Source organism: Bombus pyrosoma, linkage group LG7 (genome assembly GCF_014825855.1).
Source record: "Bombus pyrosoma isolate SC7728 linkage group LG7, ASM1482585v1, whole genome shotgun sequence".
Classification (NCBI taxonomy): Eukaryota; Metazoa; Arthropoda; class Insecta; order Hymenoptera; family Apidae; genus Bombus; species Bombus pyrosoma.
Window position 1 is genome coordinate 1,423,042 of NC_057776.1, and position 17,895 is coordinate 1,440,936.

Consider the following 17,895-nt stretch of genomic DNA (forward strand, 5'->3'; position numbering starts at 1 on the left):
GTAATTCCAATCTGTATTGTTTTTCGCCCCAAAACCGGGTCGTTTAGTGTTTACTCGCATGAGAGTATTCGCCTCTGTCAGACGCATTAGCCAAATATGTAGCCCATCAGTTTCAAAGGACGTTATTATTTCAACCATAAACATGACCACGTATTAACGTAAATACTATCATAGAAAAATTTTTTCACTGTCATAAATATTTAAAAAAGAACATTATACGAAATAACGAAATGGAAAATGGATATTACTCACTAGCAACTGGAATAAAATCCAATTCTAAATATTCCAAAAGTTATATTATAATAAATTATTGTAGTTATATAATGTAGTTAAGACGTAAATATTTATAAAAAAATAGACGAATAAAAAAGAAAATTGCCGAAACCCGGGATCGAACCGGGGACATTTAGATCTTCAGTCTAACGCTCTCCCAACTGAGCTATTTCGGCTTGTGTTAAGGGCGGTTTTATTAAATTTCAAAAAGATATATCCAAATTAACCAACTCTTTAATATTTATAAAATATAAATAATATATTTTTTATGTGACAAATGTAGCATCAGCATATCGTTAATACAAATGTGTCTTATTTCAGTATAAAATACATTTTAACTATTGTTTTGCAGTTGATTCAATTTTTGTTGCACGTTTGAAAACAGCATAATCTATATAAATAAATTAATTACTCGTAAAACTATATTAAATTAATTGTTTGTCGTATAAATTTCTCTCAGTATCTTATAACACATTCGAAGTTAATACTAATTTTACTCTGTTTCCAGAAAAATTTGTATGCAATATTATAAGTTACATTCATTAATAGACTGAAAGAATCACTGAACTATACTTGTATCTGTTAAATGTTAGTAATAGAGGAGAAATATGTTGCGATAATTGGTTAAATTCCAATTGTACTTACAATAAACTATTATCCACAGTTCGTATTCGTCATTCTTTTCTCTAACTCGACCTACTTTTATCGCATTGTTTCACATATTCTACTGCTTGTCAGTCTTTGCACGATGCATAAGTTTACGTTTCCCAGAACAGGCTTTAAGGTTATTCGAAGGGAAAGAGATCGGTTGGAGCCACTCACGGTCGTTAACGAAATCACGTGATAAACAAAGATAGATATAGATACTACGAAAACAAACCACGAATTTCAGAGAGAGGCAACAGAAGCTATCAAGGACGTAAAGTTCGATCCAGACGCTCTATAAAACATATTTTATACATACAATAAAAAAATTACGAAAAAGTAGGTAACAAATTTTATAAAACTACTCTTCGATAATAATTAAAATCCGCTACATATACATGTATAGATGTTTAAATTTTCTTTAATTTAATACTGCTCTTTTTATTTTTATATTTGTATAAAAAAGGATTGTAATATAGGTTCGAGTTTTCTATATATGTAAAAAATTATGGTTTCATATTGAAAAATTGATAAATATATTTCATAATATAAAAGTATTATTTTAGACGTTGTCGTAAAATGCCATTGAAATTAAAATTTTTCTATTATAATAGTAAGATATATGCATATATGAATTTATTAATATATTACATTATACTGACCGAATATGTACTTACTTATATATTAAATTTATGTGTTAAATTATGATGAACTTTTTATATAGTATATAAATTACAATTATATCTCTAATTCTTTTATATTCCTTATAGCTGACCCTTGAATAGATTTCTAAATATACATATGTATTTAGTACATCTTTATAAACTTCTAAGAAAATATTTAAGCAGAATAATGTACATATGTTTAAGTAAAATTATAAATAAACAGATAATGTGCTGCTTAGAAAATTCGTATAATGCACACACAGATTGACTACCATATTTGTTAACTGATCTACAGAAGACAATTTTCTGGATGTCTGTTAAAGGAAGAACAGGAATACACTCTCACGTTTCGTCCTCGAAACTGGTTGAAGCGAGTTGAAAAGTTCTCGAGGCCGCCATAACGTTCTTCCTGTCTGAACTTGGCCTACAGTTTTGTGCGCTTGCTATATTCACGACGATCAGTGTCGCGTCGTACGTAGATGGTGACGGTTCGTTGGAAGTGGATTCAGAGATCGTGGGAAGCTCACAGGGAGTGTGGAAGTAGATTTGCAGGTAAATCTCTTCCTCGCACCCTAAGGGGTGTTGGTGCATCGAAAAAAGAGAACGACCCATCGTTTGCGATTGTAATTACACACTATGGCGAATTTGAGACAGACTCCGCTGACATGTAGTGGACATACTAGACCCGTGGTGCATCTTGCATTCTCCGATATCACTGAATCTGGATATTATCTGATTTCGGCGTGTAAAGGTAATTAATTTTTTAATCTCCTGCTTCGAGAAGGAACTCGTTGTTGATTCGTATCGGTCAATCTTCTTTTTCTCTGCGATCGACAACGTTCAGTTCTTGATCGCCTTGGCCCAGTTTCTTTGAAAACCAAGGTTTTATAAGTTACGAGTTTCGAGGTTAGATACTATACATTTGCGACGATATGGATTTCCTGATGAATTTTTTCTATAGTATCGAAACAGGTTTATAAATTACTTAAATTTCGCTGTATTTCGCTAATGTATTTACTTGCATATACATGTATGTATGTTATCCTAATTCGATGAAAGTTTTTGACTAATCTGTTTTATTAAAGTACATTAAATTAAATATCTGCTTTATTTACTCCATTTCGTTAGACAATGAATGAATTTTTAAACTTATAGTGCTTCCTTAGTTGCAAATTTATGCTGACAAACAAATTGATATATTTTTAGATGGCAAACCTATGTTACGACAAGGAGATACTGGAGATTGGATTGGAACATTTGAAGGACATAAAGGAGCGGTATGGGGTGTTGCATTAAACCCTCGGGCTACAAGAGCTGCTTCAGGAGCTGCGGATTTTAATGCTAAAGTCTGGGATGCAATTAAAGGAGAAGAAATTCATTCGTTTCAACACAAGCATATTGTGAAGTCTGTCAACTTTAGCATTGATTCCAATTATTTGTGCACAGGTTCTAATGAGAAACTCGTGCGAATTTATGATCTTAACAAACCAGATGCAGCACCACAGGTACGTATTATCATGTATCTATAATTATATTTTACAAAGATATAATATTTAGTACTGCTTTATTTAATCAGTAACATCAACAGGTGTTCTCAGGTCATAAAAATGGTATTAGGCATGTTACGTTTTTCAATAATGATACTGCATTAATTACCTGTGGCGATGACAAAACATTGAGAGTTTGGGACAGAAAGAGTGGTCAGGAAGTAAGAAGGTTAGATTTTCCAGCAATTCCAAATTCTATGGAAGTGTCAAGAGATGGGAACATTATTACCACAACTCACTCCAACATAGTCACCTTTTGGAATAGCAGAGAGTATGTACATTTTTTTCTGTTTTACCATAACCCATACAGCGTATCTTAAAATATAAAATAAATGAAGTCAGCAAAACAAGTTCAAGGTTATTGTGTAATGTACCTGCTTGTACACCTGTTGGTACAGACACATTAATATCCTGAACATGCATTTTCTACAGAACCTCCAAGTTAACCTTGGCCCACTAGGAAGTACTTTCCAATGTATATTTTACATTTTAATAGATTGTATATCTTTTATTCATGTTTCTTCATTACTTACTGATAGCACTTGAAAAAAATTGTAATTATTTGTGCAGATTAACCAAGTTACGTGAATACACTGCGCCGACGCAAATGAATAGTGCTAGTTTGCATCCAGATTGTAGTATTTTTGTATGTGGAGGAGAAGACTTAAAAATGTACAAGTTTGATTACGCTACGGGTACAGAAATTGGTAAGTTAATATTGTAATACATAAGTTTACAAAACGAGCAAATAGCTATACATATTTCTTTAATATTAATATATCTACAAATATTTAAAATCATTTTCAGAATCATTCAAAGGCCACTTTGGTCCTGTACATTGTGTACGTTTCTCACCAGATGGTGAATTATATGCTAGCGGTTCAGAAGACGGCACCTTGAGATTATGGCAAACAACCGTTGGCAAAACATATGGTCTTTGGCGATGTATAGAACAAACGCCTGCAATACAAGAGAATACTGCTGTGCTGAATAATAAACAAGAAGTTCCTGCCAGTTAAAAATCTAATGATTTACAAATAGTGCAAAGTACTTTAAATGAAGAAAAAGAAAAGAACGGAACAAACACTTCATTTATAGATGTGTGTAAATGAAGCGACACAGAACGAATTTTCATAACGACTCGTGTTGGAATTGTATTTAATCGGCTGATGTCTACCATATGTTTTGTAAATATCAGATCTGTATAATCAACGTCTCAAATCAGCCTATTAATTGTGGTATTCTCGAGAAGACTAAAAAGCGGACCAACCTTCATTGTAGTCTAATAAGTCATGGAAGAGTGGGACGCCTTTCGCTATTTATTATAAAGCAGAAAAAGAAAAAGAAACATTAACATTTATTAACGTTATACATGTCACTATTATACTACAAAATTAGATAGAGGTGTAATGACAAAAAGAAAGACATTCAGAATTAAATTTTGTGTTCGCATTTGTTATTTTCGCATTATAATTACTATACAAGTATAAAAACAATTTCGCTATGTCAAACACCAACGCAACTCCTTTGATACACATATCACTCATCCGCCCATTAAGATATTCACTTGTGTATTCCTTTTATCTAACGAATGTCACTATTTCATTAAGTGCCGTGACAATTTATTAAAGTCCTCTTTATCTTCACACTGCAATTATGTACTACGAGATCACTGTACAATTTTTCCTCCAACTGCCAATGACAGCTTTATTATACAGGGCACGTCGTGTACTGACCTCTTTACACTTTTGTTACTCGAGTATACGATTTTTCGCGCAAATTAAATACTTCTTATAATCTACAAAATAATATTACTAAACATAACAAGTAAAAAAAAAAAAACATGAGAGATATTTCTTACAAAATGAAACAGTGTCTCGTTTAAAACGTTTCCAGTCGTATATATAATACATATGCGAATCTTAATATATTATGTCTGCACTCTCTTCACGGATGATTTTTATTGAAATGTACGAGCTGGCATGCGTAATTCTTGATTCGCGTTTCTGTACAGAGAAAATTGTTCGATTATTAACGATGAGCGCAGCTCGTTACAAAACCAACGTCACTGTCGTTGTACAGTCTCTTGAAGGAAGACAGTGTGTCTCTTGCGTGTGATAGTTAATAAGCGATCAGTTATACGAGAAGTCTTTTTGAAGACCATTTTCTTGCTCAACCGATGAATTGCGAGAGATCGGGTAACTTGAAACCGTTGAACGAAACCGGCGTTGGTGCGCTTCTTAGGCTGTTTCTGTGTGGCACGAAACCGGGAAAGCTGGTTGGTGTAGTGAATTGCTGAAGTCTCGAGGTAGCTTCCGTCGCTGCTAGGACGAAGCCGCACTGTGCCGTACATACGTCGTCGCGTAAAATCGCCTCTCGAGAAGCTTCACGCAGAAGCTGATTACAGTCGGTAATCCTCAAAGAAGCGCATTGAGTCTGAAACGAAAACGAAAAAGGAGGAAAATTAAAATAACATGTAATATAGATAAAATTTTCTTAATTCTCATCTTTTCATAAAACGTACAAGAATTAACGATACGTTATTTTTCTAAATAAATTAAAATAAAAAGTAAAGGGTACGTACACCTTCAGCTGTGCAAACGCAACTAGTACAAGGTGTGGGGAAGCCAGACTCTCCAAGAGCTACGTTTCTTCCTCCGATTTGACAACCGTGCCTCGTTTCTCTCCAAGCTGACAAATCTATATGTGGCATAGAACCGCAAGGAACTCGTGGATTTAGGAAATTGCTTGGTAAATCAAATGCCGCTCGTTGCATCTCGTTATGCTCGTCCATGTTTTCACACAAAACTTTAGACAACGTACTTTTCCGAATTGCTGCGAGCTGATGCTCAGTGAATCGGATGTTGGGGTCGTCGGTTTCGTACCAAAATCGATCGCACTTTCTCGACTGCCTAAACTGTATCGCGATTATGCAAGCGAACGTGGGTCCTACGAGTCCACCTTGAAGAGGTCTTTCGCTCATTCCGCCAGGGAACAAATCGATGTCATCTACTGATGTGTAGATTCGTTTCATCCGAGCTATAACCTCTGGTGCCATTTCCCTCGACAAATCTTCGAAAGTGGTAGCTCTCTTCAGATTACACAGAGCTCTATAGTTATTGTACGACGGTATACCATGATCCCTGGCACGCTGAATATTGAGCGCAACAAGATCGATTCCAGAATACGGAATTCCACGAATTTCAAATAAATGATTAGTTACTTCTCCGGTTATAAATTGATCCAAGGTTTCCATAGGAGTGGCCACCAATCCGCGTGTCATTTCATCCATCATACCGTTTTGATACAGCATATCTGGATCAAAGAACCCATCTCTCAATAAAATGGAAGGTTCTACATTTTGATAATTACGATCCATCCTAGGTAAATGAGGCCTCAACAGCGAGTGACCAATTCTATAAGCAGCAGAAGCGAATTCAGTAAGCACGCTAGGATTGCATGTAGGTGAATATTCTTTGTAATAGCCTTGAGGTAGAAGCTTTAATCCATATAGAGTGACTGCATTCCAACCGAGAATTCTCGGAAGAAACTCGTTATACGTAATATGTTGCAACATGGCGCTGATTATACGACGAGAATGCTGGAAGAGTTTTTCACCATCCCAATGAGGATTCACCTGTCTTAGCCCTTCCACAATTCTGTTATGCTCTCGTATCCACATCGTATGCATAACAGTCAATCCAGGTTGTTCAGATGCCCTACCATCACCACCGATGAAACAGTAGCCCGATTTAGCTTTGCACTCTGGGTGCGTGGGAGATTGTGGCAAAAGGTCCTTATTTCCTCTATGTGGGCTCTGAGTGATGTTCATGCGGCCGTTAAAACCTCTCAGAACATTACAAATGCAAGTATTTTCACCGTAGATCACGGATGCATCTAAGAAACCGGTGTTCTGGTTGATCTGTTCTCGAGGTCCCAGGTGCTGCTGACCTGGTAGAGACCTCATAAACGGGAAACACATTCGCGCACCGGAAGTTACGTTCACGGTGGGATAATAATGATCACCAGGAGGCACTGGGAAGGGATTGCATTCAGGATGAACCGTACGAGGAGAATCACACGAACGACAGCTTGGTATAGACTCAGCGAAACCCTTGTGAATCGGCGTCATTGTGAGATCGTGGTCCAAAAATTGGGCATACTGCATGACCATTAATGTATATCGATTATGAAGATTGGATATATCAGGGTGGATCACTGTAGAGATAACTCTGGGATTTGGTAAAGGTACTCCAGTAACAGACGTGCTTCTAGGCTTCGACACTCCATCTTCGTAGACTGGAGGAAGTAATCTTGCGAATGTTGTCAACGATTTTCCAAGATTAGGATTACGTAAATTATTGCAGTGACCTGATAATGTTCTATATGGACTAGTTGGATCGCAAGGGCTGTCATCTACAGGACACTCGATCTCGTCGTGATTAGTAGGCTTCTTTTGAGATAAAAATCCAGAAATATCAACATTCTGTAGTAAATCAGAGAAGTCATTAGTGGGGAAACCAAGGATGTTGTCCGTGGTATCGAAGATCTGTCGTTTCCTACGTCTCAAGCCATGAATACTATTCAGAATTTCATTAGTAGCTAACTCGTAAATAATCGAAGAGTTGGCTAATAAAAGAGCATCTCTGTTGGCTTTCGAGAAACTGGCAGCCGTCCCAGCTGGAGATTTAGGATCTGCTATTCTCTGTTGTAACCAGGAATTGTACTCTAGTTGTTTTCTTCGGATTAGATCTGCCTCAGCTTTCTTCACAGCTGCAGCTATCAAACTAGGACTGAGTTCTGGAATAAATTCTGGAATCACGGATCTGCTGCCAGTTACCACTTCCTTGGTAGGCTCTGGAAGAGGTTCTTCTCTCCACGGAGCTATATCAAGTACATTGTGTTGATCGCAATTAATTCTAGCATTTAAGTATGGATCCTGCTGGATAAATGCTTTTGGCTGAATCCTCTCGATTTTCGTGTTACCGCAGAGAATACCAGCTAAAGAAACTTTTCTAATTTCGGCCAATTGAGCTGCGGTCAATCCGGAAGGCGGGATGTCGTTCTCATACCAGAATCGATCAGAGTTTCTAGTTTTGATGAATTGTCTCTTTAAAAGGCATTCGAACGTTGGGCCGACTGTTGCACCCCTTCTGGGAATCTCTAGAATTCCACCAAGAAGAAGATCGATGTCTTCTACCTGTGAATACATGGATTCCAATAGCCTCACGCGCGTGGGGTGCATAAAATGTTCCAAATCCATGAAATTTTGGAGCTGCAAAAAAAAGAAAAAGCACATTTTCATAGTATCTTTTGTCTTATTTTGAAGTTTAAAGTAAAATATTTGAAATATGAAATTGTTAATTAAATCTAAATATAATTGTCTCTTCAGATAAGTTTATCATTTTCTATAAGTAATTCTCTCAACGAGAAGAAAACTCACTGTAACTTACAAAAAGGATTAAATTTTCATGCGACACATATTATATAAAATACAAAATAATTAAGAATTTTATGCTGAAAAAAGATATAGGTATAAGCATCGTATTTTATAAATTATAATTTCATTATTAAACTAAGTTTTCATAAAGATATAAGTAATATCAGATTGACAATAATTTAAATAAAATACAGAAGTAAAATTCAGATTAGTAATGGGCAATAAGTCTCTAGTTCAACTTTTAGAATTTAGAATACATAGGATCCAGTGATTGTAATCTCTGTTAAAGCAAATCTTCTTAACATACATGTTGCAAAACGAAACGAAAAATCTATACACGAATAATTACAAATGAGTCTAAATTTATATTTTAATACGTTCTAAAATCTATTCTTAGACCAACCTGCCAATTTTACGTTGTCATCATTTAGAATCTTTTTTAAGGCTACGGAAAAATTAAAAATTGTAAAGATAGATTATTAAGGACGTGTTAAATATAAAGAAAACGCTAACTCTATGTATAAGCTGATAGTTTTAGATAATACCTATTCGCGATATAATGTATGTATTTGATTATTTGCATTTTAACCACGATAATTTAATTTTGATTGAACAACACGAATAAAATATAATAAAATATAAGAGACGGTCAGTCACTATCAGACATATTATGCAGTGCATGAAGCTTGCATTTTATAAAGTTATCACGAGGTCAAAGATTTTAACCTACAAATAAATCTCACGTATAATTAAATTGGTATAAACCTACCGTGACATTGTGTCCAGAACAATCCTCGAGAAACTTGACATATCCAGGAATGCCATGATCGCGACCCACGTGTACGAAGCGTGCGTTTACATCAACGCGTGATTCGAAAGCGGACTGACTCAAATCCAGACTCACGCGATTGGCTGACGCGATCACGTGGTCTTCCAAGCACGTGGAATCGTCCATAGCGTGTTTACGTAGCGATGTCAGAGCACGGAGAGCCGCCAGCGCGACCGCATCGTATGTGCCTCCCACGTTTGAAGACGAGTACCCATTGTAGAATCCGCTCGCAACAGGCATCAATTCTGGATCCGTTCGAGCGCCTTCTCCGAGAATGCTCGGCATGTATTCGTTCAAAGTAACATGTTGAATCTGTGCGACGACCAGTCGGCGAGCTTCCAGGAATAATTTCGTGTCGTCCCAATGCTCATTGGCCCTGGCCAATTCATCTGCTATTCGATTATGTTCGTTCAAAAGAGCAGCGTATATCATTCCTAAAGCCTTATCTTCTGTACTATTACACATTTCGCAGTTAGAAACGTCCACTTTCCCTTCATTGTACGTTCTGAGCCGGTGTAATTGTTCGTCCGTTGGTCCATAAATGTGGGAACCATCCAAGTACGCCGATGCTGCATTCATCTGTTCTCTGGTTTCGAAGTTACATTTGTGCACGGTCAGACTTGGTACAGAGCGCCAATATTCTATGCATTTGCTTTGCTCGTCGCGGATTTCGTAACATTCCGGGTGTCTTGCCGTCCCGGAGCAACAGATATTTTGCTTGTTAGATGGGTGTACCGTAGATGCGATGTCTCGGAGTATTAGTTCTGACCATACACCAGACAAACTCGTTAAACCCTCGTGAGCTTCTGAGGTGAGGCGCAGATGGCTGATCAGCATTGATACTGCTTTTGTAGGAGTTGGGAGCACGTGGTTTCCGACTGACTGCCGCGGACTAGCTACACCTGATAACACACAGTAGTTACATTTATGTTTGACGATGAATTTCATGTTTAGTCGATTTCTTGAATAAGGTACCAAATATATGTATATATTTGGGTAAAGACAAGCTTCCAACAATTGTTTTCAATTTTTTACCATTACTTCGTTTTTCATAAATGGTATTGGTACTTATCAACAGAAATGCGCATATTCGCAGTTTCAACTTAATTACGCTGTAAATATGTATTTATATCAAATTCCTAGTTCTACACTGAATCATCTTGTTTCCGAATTTTATATCATTATATCCTGAATTATATATTTTATAATTTCATATTTATGAAATGTATGTCTAATATTAATATAAATAACATACCTATGTTATATACGGCAATAACATGGTAATATAATAATAATAATAATAATAATAAATAGTCCAGGAGAAGAATAGATGCAACGTAATTCCTGCGTATCGTAGGAAAGGCGATTAAAAGGGAATTATTACGTCTTCGTAGGAAATTTAAACAGCAAAAATTTGCTGGATGTGCGCAATATGCCAATGTGTAAGACAATATGTATATGTCAAAGAACAGCGTTAATCACAACATTTAGTTACTATTTTAAAGTATTTTGTTCGTTATGGTGGGCCGTTTCTCTAGTTACATTCATAAAGATACGAATTTGTTTAAACATCCGCAGTCTGGTTATAATAATTATAACATATATAACAATATTTATTACTTTATTTCTTAAAACTTATTTATACAAAGTTGTTTATCAATCAATTGTGGAATTTGTCAAACTTTTAAAGTCTTAAGTATTCATTTTTTAAATAGCTTTCTAAATAAGAACGGAGTTGCAAGGGACGCTGCAATAAATCTGCTGGTATATTTTCACGCTATATGAATTTTATTAACAATTTATAATAGGTCTTTTATACGGTAAATAAAATAAGAAATCGAGTGTCTCTGACATCTTTTGCAAATGCCGTAGCATAATATTTTTTAAATAACAAGCGCGTCAATTATGAGTTGTCGAAACAAACCTTGCGACAAGATGTTAGACGCGTTTTCTACATTGCACTATAGTACATTATCGCACAAACGAAAGATAATTTCCTCTCTATGGAGTTTATTATGGCCGCGGTTTCCACTCTTACCTCACGGGGGTGTGCGACGTAAATCAGATTAAATGGTTGGCCAGCGCAGACTGTGATCCGCAATATCTGCGTTAAATTAAACCTTACCCAATACAGTTTATTATTCTTGGTCATATTACATGGAAAATTGATGAGTTACGGTTGCTCCGAGTACAAGAATTTATTCTTTAATTTACTCTTTAACGCGACAAATTGTGTCAAATGATGGCAATTTTGCCTTTAGTATTTTCGACAATGAATAATGGAGAATCATTTGGCGTACGTAGTTGCAACCTAAAAATAGTACGGGATAATTGCGTTTCGGTGTTAAACGCGGTACGATAAATGGTGTAATAAATTATATATAAAAGTAGCAAGTTTGATTTTTTTCAATCTTGTTCGAAGGTAGAAAATATATTTTTAGAAGATATATATAGGCACAGGTGTGCATGTATGTATACGTAGAATGTCAAGTTTTCATATTACGATCATGTGAATAATAATAGGAAGAGAATTACTTGATTAAAATTTTCGTATTAGAAAAATTCAAATACTTTTTACGTCAGTTATCGCAAGCTATTGTACATACCGTGTTCTATTATTTATTTTCACATTTGCTTTGTTATTTCTCTTGTTAGATACTCGACAAAAGTTTTGATCTTCTTCTTCTTTTCTAATTTGCAAGTTTAAACGAACGATAGTTTCTTTAATTCAGCTAAATGTAATATTTTATTTTGAGAAAAGTATAAGAATAGTGTTGAGTAACAGTTTCAGATAAAATTTAATTAAATCAACTTTATTAAATTGAATTTATTTTAATATAAATTTACTTATTATATACAGGGTGGTTGGTAACTGGTGGTACAAGCGGAAAGGGGGTGATTCTACGCGAAAAAATAAGTCGAAAATATAGAATAAAAATTTTTCCTTTGAGGCTTTGTTTTCGAGAAAATCGACTTTGAATTTTCGTTCGGGCTACATATTATATTTCTTATCATATGTATACATATATATTGTTATATTTTACGTTAAACTCAACATTGAAAAATTGGAAATTATTTTCATAAATGAAGACGGAATTTGCTTGAATTCTATAGGCATAGTATCCTTATATGACTCTGACAAAAAGCTTTCGATTTCTAATAAGATTTATTCGATTTGTCGAACATAAGCATTGGTCTAGAAAGTTGTAGTAAATTTCGCTATCTTTAATAACAAGTGAGATCAGGTGTACTATATTAAGAAGCAGAATAATAGTATTCATTCAAAGTAGAAAGTTACTTTACATTATTTTATGAGGTGGCAGACTTTGAGCTGTGACGTCGATTGTTCAATGTTGAATAAGATTATGTAGCAACAAAAGTAATGCAATATGGTACTTGATACTTAATGCAATTTATAACAGTAATATTTTTCAACGATAATTTTTTTGAATAATTCTAAAAACACGTTGATGTATATGTAACTCGACAAATTGATTACACGTGTACGAACTGATGTATATGAAACGACAGAAAATATTGTTATTTAATATTAATGTTATTCTTTTTGGATGAGTTAATCTTCGATAATAGCACTGGAGTTAAGATATTATTGCTTAAGATACATTACATTCCGAATTGAAAATTTTTTTCGCTATTTTGATATTTACATTTTATTCGGTATTTTTTGCAAAATGTTTAAAATTTTAAATTTTTATATATAAATACCTTTTCGTATCATCGTAGTCCATCGGTATTATCGATGTGACTTAAAACAACGTTTCTGTCTACCACGTTCAAAGATAATCCTTTCTTTCATTTATCGGAATTTCTTTAAAAATATGCAGGTCTGAAAATAGAAAGTTCTACGTCTCTCCATCTTACATCTTACATTCTCTGAATTCACTTGTGTAATATCTAGATATGCCTATAATATACAGCGTTATATGTCATTTGTTTATAATTTTCATGTTGTTTAAACCCCAGAAAGCCGAATTATACAAACTGTTTGAGATACCTTGACGTTCCTTTTTCAATATTTGTCCATTTCGGACGTACCAGCATAAGCAACAATTCTTACGATATTTCTTCGGACTAATGAACGTAACTAATAATCAAGAGACGAGATTTATTATTGCATTAAAAAATACGCCATTTATTTCTGCACGTAGGAAAATTTATCTTCCTTTATAATAATTCGCTATACTCTTGTATTTAATTATGTAATTTGCTAACTTCGTAATCTCATGTATACATTACGTATTCTAAATCATACTCTCATGTGACGTAAATATTTCGATAAAAAATTCCTGATTCAGAAATTCACGATACTTGTCAATCCTTTCACTTCTGAAGAATTCTCGAATCGTCTTCTTGCCATGTATTATTAGATTGGTGGGAAAGTAATGCCGGTTTTTGACCACTCTTAGATGGATCATGCACAGTTTAAAATTTTGTAAGTATGATTTTCTGTATCCATAAAGCACTCGATCTTCATCTAAACTTAAAGATCAATTACATTACATCGATCAATTTTGATAGTTAGGCATGAAACGCGACAAAATCTGTTTTTGTTTCTCTTTCTCATCCCCTCTGTTCTCTAAACATGGCACTATCGGACTATCATTATTTTCGGTCGATACGGAATTATTTGAATGGATGAAATATAAAAGAAAATTAGTTGAAATCGAACATCGTACACCATTTTTTAATATCAGAATCAGCTTCTTTTTTTTAATGAAAATGGCACAATCATAGAAAACAATAGATATCAGGTAAGGTGCGAAAGTAGCGCACAGTGCACGCAATACGCAAGAATATATATTACATTAATAATAATTGTGATCTAAATAAAATACAGTTGACTCACTTGCATGATCATTAAAATCGACATTACTTTCCTAACGAAAAATCGTCAGTTCCATTGAAGCTGGCAAAACATTCTCTGCATTTCTGGTTGCATAGAGTGACTCAGATTCACCTTAATGACGATGTGACGCAGGAGGAAAGGAGGACCTAAGAATCCTCGAAACGTGCAACGTGTGTCGAAATTCTGTGTCATGGTTACGCATGGCTATCCGTACTCGATGAATCTCGACTTTAAAGTAGGCTGACAATCAGGCACACGTGTCTTACGCGGTTACAATCGTCTTTTTACGGTTCGATATGTCTATCGATACGCTTGTACCGACAGGATTTATGGTGACACGATGATGATGTTGAATCGACGTGTTTAATCGATCTGTCGATTGCTACGAATATTCGTCTAACGATGGGAAACGGGTGAACAGAGTTCGAAAAGTATTTCAATAAGACCTGTCCTTGCCCCTAATTAGGTTGATTCATATGCGTGTGTAGAGACAAGCATGGGAAACAGCGGCATTTAAATATTCTCGTAAATGTGTGAGACGAAACTTGGTTTACTTGTAAATGCATTTAACTACGATGCATATACAGGGTGTTCCTAGCAATTGAACCAGCCCGCGATTTTAAGAGCAGTTATTGTATAGTTTTAAGAATCATATTGGATGGAACATAAATTTTATTCTACGGAACGTGTTATTATCAAAAAATAATTATTAAGAAAATTTTTAATCTTGACAACATATTAAAAAATTATCAAAATTTTGTGAATTTTCATCATTTTTATTCTCTTTCTTATTTTTTTTAATAATAAAATATTCGATAGAATAAAATTTACGTTCCATAATATTACTCCTAAAATTTACATTCCGTTAATTAAATATTATCCGATATATGGTCGAGATAAAAAACATGATCAAAGTCGGAGGTAGCTTCCGTTTCGCCAATAGTTACCAAAAATAATTTTCACGTAAGGCCTTTTTCCTTCGCTAAGACAAGCCATAACGTCAAAAGGGTAAAAGATAGGCAAGAATTTCGTTAGAAAAGATTATGTATGTATATTTTTTACTAGGAGCAGGAAACTTATCAACAATTTTAAGATTACTGTCATATTTCTTTTTGAATCGAGCTATAGATGTATACTTAGTGTATATTTAATAACAAACAATAACGTTTTCTTCTCCTAATCGTCCTCAACAGTTACCATCTTTTCTTTTATTCAGAGATTAACACATTCGTCTTAGGTCATTTTTTCATAAACTATAATCTGGTAATAATCCTTTTGGATCGACTTTTTAACAATTATAGGCTTTAATATATCAAAATTTAAAAGAAAATATAGGCGAAGCTAAAACAATGACAAATGTTAACAAATCCAAATTTAAAGGAAAGGACATGTTAAGTTATAGATTAAGTTAGGACGATAGACTAATTCTTGGAATAAGGTGCACACCTATTTATTGTTAGATGTTACTGCATACACTAGTGCACTCAGGTAAGCAAATTCCTGATTCTGACGAGTATCGATCATCTCGTTTGATGAGTCCATTATTTTAACTCATTCAATCGAAATCATGTTACGTTGTACAAATCCTTGAGCCGATTGCTATTCTGGTCGACACCGACAGTTTAGCTACATGAGAGACTTTCGATTAAATCGACGCGACGAAAATACGTGGAAGCATGTACTGTTCGATGGCGATCAGAGGTATTTTGGGTCAACGCTGTTGAAAGGTAGGCGCGGGGAACCACTGGCCAGAGCACCCGAGTCACTTTCTTCGCTCTTTTCACTTTCATATTTTCGTTTGCATCTTTTTTTCCCTGGACACGGGCGCCAACTGTCTTGCGCCTTCCCTTGCCGCGTCCAAAATCACACTTCCGATGAGTTTCATCGTCCAGGTTTTAATTAACGCTTCGTGAGATTTAATCGTCGAATAAACTGACAATCGCATTAGTCGTAATGCAAATTAATTTGTTTCTTTAGAAATAATTTTTAGTAGTCACTCTAACGTTTCGTAGCACGCTTTTCATTCATCTATGGCGTTGAAGCAGAAGATGAAGTTACTATACTTAATAGACGATGACGAACATTTCGAAAATAATTTTTAACAGGCAAAATATTTCCTAAAGTATTGAAGTCATTATATATTATTAACATAATATGAATAAACTTTAGTTAATAATTTCACAAGCTGCTGTGGAATTGTTTGACACGTTAATGTGATTTTTGAAAATACTATCCAGTAGAACGAATCGCAATTTAATGTGATTTTATACTATTATAATGCACATAATATAAACCGATTTTAAAAGTAAATTATTGTTCAGACGTAAATTTACTTTAAAAATAGAATATCTTCAACGTAAGTTAGATTGACATGAACAGAGAATTTACAATTTGTTTTTAAAAAATCAAAGGTTTGTTATCGAATGATACAAAAATTAACTTTCGAAACGAAATCTTAATCTTAGTTGCGATTAATTTTACAATAAAAAAGAAGAGATCGAACGGAAAAAGTACAAAGAAAAAGCTGGACTGTTACGAAAAGGTTGCGGATATATTTCTAGAACTAGAGGAAGTGAACATGGTTCGCGAAGCTTTTGTGAATTGTGTTAGGTTACGTTAATAATGATCGCGTATCTAATCTAACAACGTGGAAAATGCCTTTCGTACGAGAATTATTCATAATGTAGGATTATTCGTGTACGCTCATTGATGCGACTGTAACTTTCTATGCAATTTTTATCCGCAGTTTCGCTTTTCTTCCGCGTCCCTAACTGTCAAACGTTCAGCGCCCCCTAGTTATATATCTTATTTTATCTTATTACTTTACGATAAATAGCTACGTAATACATAATTCACATATTTATGTAATATCGAAAAAAGGGGGGTACACGCTTGGTCTATTACACAGGGTGGTTGGTAACTGGTGGTACAAGCGGAAGGGGGGTGATTCTACTCGAAAAAATAAGTCGAAAATGTAGAATAAAAATTTTTCGTTTGAGGCTTTGTTTTCGAGAAAATCGACCTTGAATTTTCGTCCGGTACGCGTGCACTTTATCACGTCTCGTATATTTAAGTTCGAGTTTCTCGGGATAGTATAAGTTGTAAATTTAAGGTATAAACTAAGAATCGTAAGAGTACTGGGGAAGAGAGAAAGAGAGTAAGTAAGAGTGTATGCCTTGGTGACGTCAAAGCTAAATTTTTTTTTTATTTACTAGTATTTTACAATCAATTCTCGCATTGAGAAGTCAAAGCTAAATGAGTAAAGGAGTGGGAGAAGGATGCGAGGGTCGAGGGTCAGCAATTTTTAACCTGAGAAGACAAAAGTTGGGAGCCCAGTGTTAGGGTAAGACGTACAAAGATATTGTAGTGAGTTTTTGTATTGGGTATTGCTTGTACTAGACCATATTTTGATACTACATTTATGAATACAATTAAAGAAACAGGACCTGTCGTTGATCAGGAACTTGTTTTATCCACGTACACATTATAATTTTATACACGTTGTAACTTTTATGCCTTGCATATTTTATACGTTTCTGCACTCTATGCACTTTATGTTCATACGTGTTTCAGAAATGCAAATGCAATAAAGCAAACGAAAGTTTACGAAAAATTCTACAAGTTACACT

General features: G+C 34.7%; 2 protein-coding genes and 1 non-coding gene across 3 annotated transcripts in view; 1 reads left to right on the top strand and 2 right to left on the bottom strand.

Annotated features, from left to right (window-relative positions):
* Positions 1–376: 376 nt before the first annotated feature.
* Positions 377–449, bottom strand: Trnaf-gaa. The gene has a single exon. It is a non-coding gene; the product is annotated as a tRNA-Phe (tRNA).
* Positions 450–2,037: 1,588 nt separating this feature from the next.
* LOC122569105 (serine-threonine kinase receptor-associated protein) lies at positions 2,038–4,589 on the top strand. The gene is made up of 5 exons (XM_043729635.1): positions 2,038–2,334; positions 2,790–3,088; positions 3,172–3,401; positions 3,701–3,837; positions 3,938–4,589. The coding sequence occupies exons 1-5, from the start codon at positions 2,220–2,222 to the stop codon at positions 4,147–4,149; spliced, it is 993 nt and encodes a 330-aa protein (XP_043585570.1). The 5' UTR covers positions 2,038–2,219; the 3' UTR covers positions 4,150–4,589.
* Positions 4,469–17,895, bottom strand: part of LOC122569104 — a 76,875-nt gene continuing 63,448 nt past the window's right edge. Inside the window, exons 5-7 of the mRNA XM_043729634.1 lie at positions 9,340–10,301; positions 5,715–8,405; positions 4,469–5,566 (exon numbers count right to left, since the gene is read on the bottom strand). Coding sequence (XP_043585569.1) covers positions 5,303–5,566; positions 5,715–8,405; positions 9,340–10,301 — 3,917 coding nt within the window. The 3' untranslated portion in view covers positions 4,469–5,302. The remainder of the gene's footprint in view (positions 5,567–5,714; positions 8,406–9,339; positions 10,302–17,895) is intronic.